We start from the raw sequence: 9,724 nt of genomic DNA, 5'->3' as shown, positions 1-9,724 counted from the left end.
TCTAAAGAACTAAAAACTTCCGTATGTGGAAAGATCATGGAGTCTGCACTCAAGAAATCCATTATGAAGCACCTATAGGAGAACAAGGTGATCAGGAAAAGTCAGCATGAATACACCAAGAGGAAGTCCTTCTAACCAATCTCATTCCCTTCTATGATAAAGCGACACAGTGTGGATGAGCGGAGAACAATGGAAAAAGTATACCTTTGCTTTAGCAACACTTGTGATGCTTTCTCCCATGACATTCTCATTAACAAGAAAACACAGACAAATGTATAGTAAAATAGGCTACTGTGCATTAAGTGTCACTTAAAAGCCGTGCACATTCATTACTGCACATTAAGGCAGCTTAACGCACATTTCTTCACTACCTCACACTAAAAGTACTAAATGTAATGCTCCTTAGGAAAAGTACCTTAATGCATGTATAGATGCACCCAGTGAATAATCCTCAATAGCTCAATTTTTAGTTGGGAGAAGATATCACAGAGGGTTCCCTAGAAGTCTGTCCTGGGTCCAATATTGTTCCACATCTTCATTAATGCTTTGGATGGTGGGACTGAGTGCATGCTTAGCAAACGTGTGGATTACACCAAGTTGTAGATGCTTGGGAGGGTAGTCCTAGGATCCAGAATGACCTGGATAGCATAGATAAATGGCCTATAATCAATTCTTAGATGGCATTCAACAAGGACAAGTGCAAGGTTCTGCACCTGGGACTGAAAAACCGCAAGCACAAATATAACTTCATGATTGATTGCACAGAAGTTCGGAGTGGACCATTAGCTGCATATGGGCCAACAGTGTTTACACTTGTTGCAAAAGAAGCCAAGAGCATTCAGGCAACCTATTCACCCAAGTGTCACTTGCAAGTTAAGGGAAGTGATTCTTCTAATCTATATTTAGTACTAGTGAGACCTCACCTGCAGTACTGCATCCAGTTTCAGCCTCCACACTTCAAGAAGGATGCAGACAGTGTGGAATGAATCCAGCACAGAGCAACAAAAAGGATCAGAGGCCTGGGAGGGAAGACTTATGAGGAAAAGCTGAAAGATCTAGGGTTATTTAATCTTCAGAGATAGGTATAGATATTCAAGAAACCCATGGCAGAATTGATCTAAATTGCAAGATTTTATGTAAGCAGCATAGTTTAAACCAGTAACGAACAGAACACACATTTCTCCTTTGGTTGGGGAGGTAAATCATAGATCAGGTTCTGCCATTTTTAAACCAGCCTGTGTGTGCTGAATTTCTGTTGTTATAGGTATAGACTGGTTTCCAATCACTTATACCAGTAAAAGTGTGATATCTGCACCTGGCCCAGAAAAGAAGACTGAAGGGGGATTTGATAACAGTTTTCAAATATGTAGAGGGTGATTACAAAGAGGACAGAGATGGTCTTTTCTCTGTACCTGTTGGGGACAGGACTAGGATCAATGGCTTCAAGCTCCAGCAGAGGAAATTTTAAGTTTGAGATTAGGAGGAACTTCCTAACTATAAGGTTAATCAGGCTACCTACAGAAGTTATGGAATCTCCATCCCTGGACATTTTCAAAATCAGGTTTAGACAGACACTCGGCTGAAGTGGTTTAGTCAGGGATGTTTCTGCCTGGAGCAGGGGGCTGGACTAAATAACCTTATGAGATTTTTTTCCAGTCCTAATTACTGTTCTTTTTAGGATTATATGAAAGGCAGTTAAAATGCTGGCTGAAGGAAAGATAGCAATGGATGAAAATAAAGAGGACATATCGAGCTGGAAGGAATTTCCTAAATGATTGATTTACTATATTTTCATATTATCAATAAAAAGTGAGTGTGATGAAAATTATTGATGATGCAAAACTATAAGGTATTATAATCTCAGAGGAAGGTCAGGATGTCATACAGCTAGATCTTGAATACTAGCTCAGAAGACAGATGTATTCAAACGTACAAAGTTTCTGCTCATGTACCAATAAAATCTTTTACTAAACCTTGAAAATGACAATGGAAGGGGGAGGGCTTGTGTGTACTAGTTGATTCACTAGCATGAATCACCAAGAAGGGGCAAAAGTGTAAAAAGCAAATGCTAATCTATGATGCATCACCTGAGGTATCTCTAGAAGAGATGGAAAAAGTATTGATGCCATTCTAACAATATATTGGCAATACCTCAACCGCAACTCTGTTCAAAATATACTGCTCAAAACGAAACATGTACAAGAGGGGCTACTGGGATAGTTGGGGGAATGGAAAGCTGATTGTATGCCAGGAGACCAGGAGAGCTGGGCTTATTTAGTTTAGTAAATGCATGCTGAGAGAGGATATTACAGCTGTCTAAGTATGTCAGAGGGTAAACACCAGGAAAAGAAAAGAGCTGCTTGAACTAAAGGAACCATTTGGGTTTAAGAATAAATGGGAATAACTGAATGTGACCATGCCTATTGTCAAAATGAAGGTTTGTAACCAACACGAGAATAGACTTCCTTTTGGAGTAATGTGGCATTAAATTTGCTTTTAAGATGGAATTGGATAATTTTTATTAAAAGGATTATATGACATGGTGCCTGTAATAGCAAGAGGCTAGATTGAGTGACCCAGAATAACTCTTCCAGATCCATTTTTCATTATTTCCATTAATATTTATCATCATCGTCATGATCTTATGATGTATTTTCTTAAATTGTAGCTGCTACTGGTCTGAGTACAAATAACATGCAACACTGTCCTTTTATTATGAATGCAGTATACTTGCAAGCATAAAAATTAAATCTCATACAGTAAAAAAAAAATCAATTTCAATAGCTTAGTCCAGTTCACCCAGAAGGACAAACATTGGTAAGTGCCCATCTTAATTTTTTCAACTTTAAAATTCACAAGATTTTATTTCAAGGTCAAATTGGCTTTAAGTGTTCTACTGCATGAATATGAATGATGTATAGTTTATTGATAAATATTAAATAAAATGTCCAAAATATATTTTCTTTGGGACATCTTCCTACTAAGCTCTCATTAGAGTTTTATGAAAATCACCTTTCAGATATAATTTTAAAATAATTGCACAGAAGTCATTGTTGATAGCTTTTTTATCATTACTATTTCTAGAAATAATTGCCATATATCTTTTCAGATGTGTATGAATACACAATTTAGAAAATGGGTAGTAGGCTGAAAGTTTTGCCTTCTAGTTCACTAAGTTAATATCTGATATTTGATAGTAGTGAATATTTTTGATTACTCTGTGTTATTTGTTCAAGTACCTACCTTAAATATGTTTCATAATTTCAGATGAAGCTGTAACAATGCCATATAAGAAAAACAAAAACATTATATCAATGCAATACATTAAGCAATCAATTATCTATCGAAATGGACACTTGAAAGTATATTATTTTAAATTTTTTAATGGTATTGATTTCGCTCTCTGTCATTGTAGATTTATTTCCATAGGGTTGGAAATTAGGATGTTGTAAAACAATCAGCTTCATTTACCAGGTTTTACAGAAGGACAATTACAAAACTTTTCGGAGCAACTCATTGTAAGATCGCTTCCATATTGCATACAGGGAAAATTTCACAAGTATAAGTGATTAGAAACCGGCCTATACCTGAAATGGAACAGAAGTTTGGCATAAAAAACTGGTCTATGCCCATAAGAGAACAGAAGTTTGGTACAGACTGGTTTAAAAATGGTGGAACCCAGTCTAATATATACCTCCCCTCCCAAGGGGGAACATGTGTTCTGTTCACTACCAAATCTAAAACTACACTGCTTACAGAAAATCATGCAACTTAGATAAAATTCGCCTCGGGCTTTTGGAATGCCTGTACACAGCTCATGTGGCTAATCATGGTGTAGTCTAAAAGTTCATATGCTAATCATGTGGTGTAGTATAAAAGTTCTGTTAGCATATTTTGACATGGCCTATATATATAGCTTACAAATAGTAATGTAAAATTCCACAACAAAACCATTATGCCACAAGACTCAGCCATGCTCCTCCTATTAATAGGCCTGTTTTATCAAGGTGTTTAAACACATGTATAAGTTAAAGTTCATTACATTTAATTAAACTATTCAGGCATTTGTTTAATTTCTTGACTGACTTCAGGCTTTTAACAGTAGGAAATTGGTATTTTTCTGTTACTTACTGTTGGTGCAGCTCCATAAAAGGCTGCGGGCTCAGTGTTCTGGTGCTTGCCTGGACAAGACCATTGATCATGCATTCACTTGCCTTTAACTCACTGTGGAAATACCTGACTCTCACCTGCCATGTCCTGATGTTCCAATGATGTTTTAGGTGGGGAGTTATTAGTCTTTACCACAGTGGACCAAGGGCAATCTGGATAGGGACTTCTCTGGGGCTCCAAACTGCCCTACACCCCATCCTAGCACCACCTAGATGTTATGTCACCGAATCACACCCATGGATCTTTATGGGTGGTCTTGTTTGTTTTTTTTCTTTGTAGGCTCACGAGTGCTTCAAAAGAAAGTTTCAAGTGAACCAAAAAAGAAGAGGACTCTAGGACTTTCCTTCCCATGCCAAGTAAGTCTTCTGGGTGTTTGTTTTCTGGCCTTATGCACCTCTCTTTTCTTTGAGATGCACCTCCCGATCCAATAATTAAAAGTAACTAACAAAAAAAAAAAACCCCGTCTGGGTTTTTGCTCTTTTGAGCCTGACACTAGGGGACTGCCAGGGCCCACATCTGCAAATGGGGGATCCTGGGATTCTCCAGCTTGCAGAGGCATGCCCTAAGTTAATAGGGCACTAAGGGCCATTGTCCAGAGGCAAGCCTCAGGAGTGATAGGGGCTCAAGCTTGTAGGACAACCACCCTAATGATATCTGTATATGCCATTGAAGTGGATAATCTATGCTGGGACTCATTCCAGTACAGCTCATTTCAAACAAGACACCTGTTATACCCAGGTAACAACATGGATTGTGAATGAATCAAGTCTTGCTTTTCTAAATAGCTGACCACTTACAAATCCTGTTACATCCTAGGAAAAATACTGTCCAATGTTGCAAGTTAGATATAAATGTAACATAATGTTTTTTACAGATGCTCTGCCTAGTCAAATGATTCTCAAAGATTTCTAAAGATACATTCAATCCAATACAAAAAATAACACAAAACAACCTCTCTCTATCCCCAAATATAAGAGTTTGGGAAACATTCTTGCAGTTTATTTACAAGTCATATATCATTGTACTGAAACAGTTTAAGATTTTTTTTTTGCCTCTTCCTCTCTGAGGGCCACAACAGTCTAAACACAGACTTGGTAAGTATCTACCTCAGAAGTTCATTTACTACTTTCTCTCAAGTCACTGACAGTGGTTCAACATGTACAAGTGTCCAAGAAGACTTTAAAAAAGACAGAGTTCAGGTGCTCCTAGTCCAAGATAAGCTGTCATTTAAGCTGTCATTTAATATCTGCTTCTTAAGTCAAATTGCCCTCAATCAGCCTTGCTGTGTCCCAAGAGTATGTTAGGAGAATGAGTGATTTGCAGAATGCCAAAATTCCTAAAACAGGTTTCCAATGAGTCTTGTGCAAAATTAGTTCCAAAGCCAACAGCACATCTGAGGAAACAGTCTGTTGGGAGCAGCCATTGTTTAAACCAGGGAGGCATTAGTTTGATCACCACAGGATATCAGTAAGTGCTACAGAAGAACAAGAAGAAAGAACCAATTTAACAGCCAGAACCTAAATCTCTTATGGCTTTGTAAATCAAAGCCAACATCTTGAATATGGCATAGAAATCAATGGGAAGCCATTGTATGTAATAAGGCACAGGTGTATTGTGCTCTTTGCAGAAGGTCAGCTTAATAAATAGTAAGACTCATCAGCACTAGCTGCAGTTTTTGAATGAATTCAAAGTGTAGTCCCACGTAGAGGTCATCATAGTAATCCAACCGTAAAGTGACAAAGTTTTAGATAATTCTGGAAAAGTACTTTTTAAAAAAAGTAATAAAATAAATCTATTTTTCTAAGCCTTCAGGCCAAAAGTGCTTTGATAATCTTTGTGATCTGAATAACTAGAAGGATCTGAGCGGCTATCAAGCACTGAAAGAGTTCTGGGTGAGGGAGGGTGATAGAATTAACGTTTCCTCCAAAAGTGTTATTACCTTAGATTCTGAATCAAAATTAAATTTAATAGTTCCAACACAGTGTGGCAACAGATAATTTATACCCCCCGGCTCCCATAATAGAACACTGCCCCCCTCCTTAGGCACATTGGTCCATATCCAAAATAAAGGACTCCTAGGATGATTTAGGTACTTAAATCCAATCTGTGATCTGGGAAACCCTTGCTCACTGCTCTCTTAACTCATGAGGCACATCCACTCCATGGCTGTGTCTGCACGAATGTGGGCATTTGTTTCTCTGGGGACAAGTAGCAGCAGCTCAAGGTGTATCCCCAGGGAACATCTGTGCCATGCATCCTCTGGCACACAACAGGTTACTCTGGGTGGGGTAGGGGAGACTCAGTACAGCAGCCTTACCTGGGGTCCTGGGGGCCTCCTGGGGCTAGAGGAGCCATGAACCTGCTGCTCAGAGCCTGCCCAGCAGCTGGAGTATGACTCTGGTCAGACAGGCTTCAGTTTTAGGTAGCACATGCTGCTCCACATTTTTTTGAAGGGTTTTTTTGACCTTAGGATCTCCCAAGGTTAACCCCTCCCCCTGTGCTGCTACTGCAGTGGAGAGAAAAGTTGAATGTGCAATATGTGGCTCAGCAGACATGTCTGCAGTGTCACATAGTGCACAGCCATGCTCACCTGGACATGGACCATGAGTGTTTTGCTTTTTCTTCTTAACATTGTTCTGATGCATAAAGTTCTCAGATATCTCAGTTTTGATGGAACTGTTAGAAATATTATTAAAAATGCATTATCAATAGCAGATTTAGAAAAACACAGCTGCTTAGCTCTCCTTGTCTCCTTGGTGAGAGAAGGGGGGTTTGGAAATTGAAGGGAAAAAAACTACTAAGGGCTCTTTGTACTAAGGTATCACTCTCTCTTTGTTCTGCAAATTTACTATCTCTTTGTTACACTAAATCACACTTTCTTTCATGACTCCCACATTTCTTAGGCTAAGATAAAAGTAATTGCCATCTTAGCCTTGGGGTTGAACCTTGAATAACCTCGGGTCCCTTCTAAGCACGCGCAATAAGCTAATACATATTAAGCCTATCCGCCCCACATACTTAAGTAGTTAATTATAATACACATGCGATGTATGATGTGACGTATTCACATGCATGTTTGTATGAACCGGAAATGAGTTGTAAGAGTTCCTGCTTCTCTACACGTGTTCAGGAGAGAGGGGATAAAAGCCTACTGATGGGTGTTCTCCGCGGGCAGAGCGTTTGATCTTTTGTCTCTCTCTCTGACCCTATTTGCAAATATAAACCCTTTTGTAACACCAACAATGTGGGCCTGAAGGATCATTAATATTCATTGAGCCTCCAAAGAAATGAACCGAGAGAGTTTTTTTTTACTTCAGAACCATGCAAATCAGTGCCTAGCTTATGCCTAAACCTGATAAGAATCCAGAAACTAGGTATCCTTCAACTTCAGTTTCCTGGGAGTTTTGATCCACATGTCAGATGAGAGTTGTTAAATCAGGCACCATACAATTCACATATAAATACAAAGTGGTGGACAACCTTTCTTTTAAAATATGACTAAGGGAAATATCTTCTTTTATAATTAATTAAAAAAATTACTCATGGTACAATAGCGTAACAGGGAAGGGAAAAAATGAGTGGAGCACTAACTTAGAGGGGATGCAAAAACTTATTATTATGCTTCTGTCAGTTTGTAAGAATCCAGATTCAGTTGCCTTCTTTGTCTTCTTCTATTCCCTAGAAAAGTGTTGTAATCCTTAGGAAACAGCTGTTGGCTGTGAAGAAATCCTCCTGTCTCTATCCTTCCAGCTGGACCCCCCTTTCTTGTTTTCTATTTGGTTCAGGCTGGTCAATCAGGTGACCTAGCCAGATAAATTCTTGAGGAGAGGGGGGAATGCTCTCTTCCTCTAGTAGACATTTTGAAAAGCCATGAGTAAAGTGCCTCCAGGCTGCAGCTTGGATGAATTCCTGTAAGTAAACATTAGCCAAGAGTTAGGATTTATGTCTACACAGATGCATGTTAAAAGGAGTATTATGTTCAAAATTGTATAAGACTTTGATTGCTTATGTTTACTCCAAGTGTATTCTGACTTCCTTGTTCTACCTTCCCCACCCCCCCCAGTCAATAAAAGTATTGGGTGACAGTGTGCCTTACTATATTGCTGTGGAGCAGGGAGAGGCAAGCCTTTTTGCTTTCAGCCCTGCCAGCAGAATTTGTCTGTTTATGTTCCCTCAGTCCTACCTGAGGTTATCCTGGGATTGTTCAGGCTGAAAGAAGCACTCAGAAATATTACCAGTGGGCAAAGCACCCCTGAGGCTTGCAGGGTCTGTGTGCCCCAAACTGCAGGAAGCCTTAATAGAGCCCAGTGCCTGGGTGGTGGCTGCATTATCCCAGGCTTGCGGGTGTTCTCCAGGAATCAGGACAGCCATCTGTAGCTACTCCATGACAGACTCCCAACGTGAGGTTTTTGGGCCTGGAACAGGCCCAAAAGTACTTCTGTTGCAGTGGTAAAACTAATAGTTCAGTTAGACAAATGCTGAAAATAAGGTCTACAAGTGCAGGAAGGTTTTAACTGATTATAATCTAGTTTAGCAAGCTTGCTATGTTTCCCAACATGCAACATTGGACTCTAAAAAGTGGCCTAACAGTAAGAGATGGGAAAAATACATTTGTTCACATAGGGCTCAATTCACCACTGTCAGCAATCTGGCCCTGGTCATCATAGTTAATCACATGAACTCAATGCAAGTCATTGTAGTTAATTAAGTGCCTAAAAGGTAAAGTAAATTCTGGAAAAGTAAGAGAAGACTATGTACCATGCAGGACCAAACCCTACTTTAACTCACGCACATTTATGTTCTTACCAGAAATTATTTTAAATATTCTTCCAGTGAATTTTGGAATCAAGATTCTTTGATGATAATTACATGAGACTGTCTACCTGGTCAAGTGACAAAGAAGCTGACCTAGAGGATGAAAAAAGGTATAGGCTATTGTAAGATGCCCACAGGTACTAACACAGTGCACCCACTTTTAGAAGCATCTTCCTACTAGTGCACTTTGTTCTTCCTACCTATATTTTCACCTGCAACATCGCGGTGTAAAAACTAGACAGAAGGCCGCCCAAAGGGTGAGAAGAGCTTTGGGAAAAGAGAATACTTATCTGGATCATGGCTCTCCTGACCTCATCCCACTTTTATTCTGGCTGTGCTTTCTAGCTTGAAACCCACTGTTCAAGACCACAAGCTTCTGGCTCAGCTTTGGCTATGCCCTCATGACTTCAGGCTCCAGGCCCCATAAGACCTCCACACTGGCAGCTTGGGTTTTCCACTCTTTCCTTTCAGTCCCTGGCAGGCTGTGTCCCTCTTGTGCTCAGAACATAAGCCTTGTCTTTATTTTTCATCCTCTCAACATAGTTTGAAATTCAAAGTGTCCCCAAACACTGTTTCCAGTGGCCTCCACTGCCCCCACAGTTACAATCTTATCCACTAGGGAAACAAAAATCTTAATACACAGGTGCAGAGTGTGGTTCAAAGAAATGTTCTGCCAAGGGTTTGTCTCACCCTACAGTGGCATGCTCCAGTCAAAAGAAAAGCAGAAAAGGCTCAAGGT

General features: G+C 39.6%; 1 protein-coding gene across 2 annotated transcripts in view; it reads right to left on the bottom strand.

The window, feature by feature from the left end:
* Nucleotides 1-3,357: 3,357 nt before the first annotated feature.
* LOC149870668 (uncharacterized) overlaps nucleotides 3,358-9,724 on the bottom strand; it is a 284,140-nt gene continuing 277,773 nt past the window's right edge. For both annotated transcript variants that reach the window (XM_090036650.1, XM_090036651.1), the window contains one exon: nucleotides 3,358-8,079. In XM_090036650.1, coding sequence (XP_089892776.1) covers nucleotides 7,909-8,079 — 171 coding nt within the window. In that variant the 3' untranslated portion in view covers nucleotides 3,358-7,908. The remainder of the gene's footprint in view (nucleotides 8,080-9,724) is intronic.

Source organism: Crocodylus siamensis, chromosome 2 (assembly GCF_052110815.1).
Source record: "Crocodylus siamensis isolate JL-2025a chromosome 2, ASM5211081v1, whole genome shotgun sequence".
Classification (NCBI taxonomy): Eukaryota; Metazoa; Chordata; order Crocodylia; family Crocodylidae; genus Crocodylus; species Crocodylus siamensis.
This window is presented reverse-complemented; position numbering and strand designations above follow the sequence as displayed.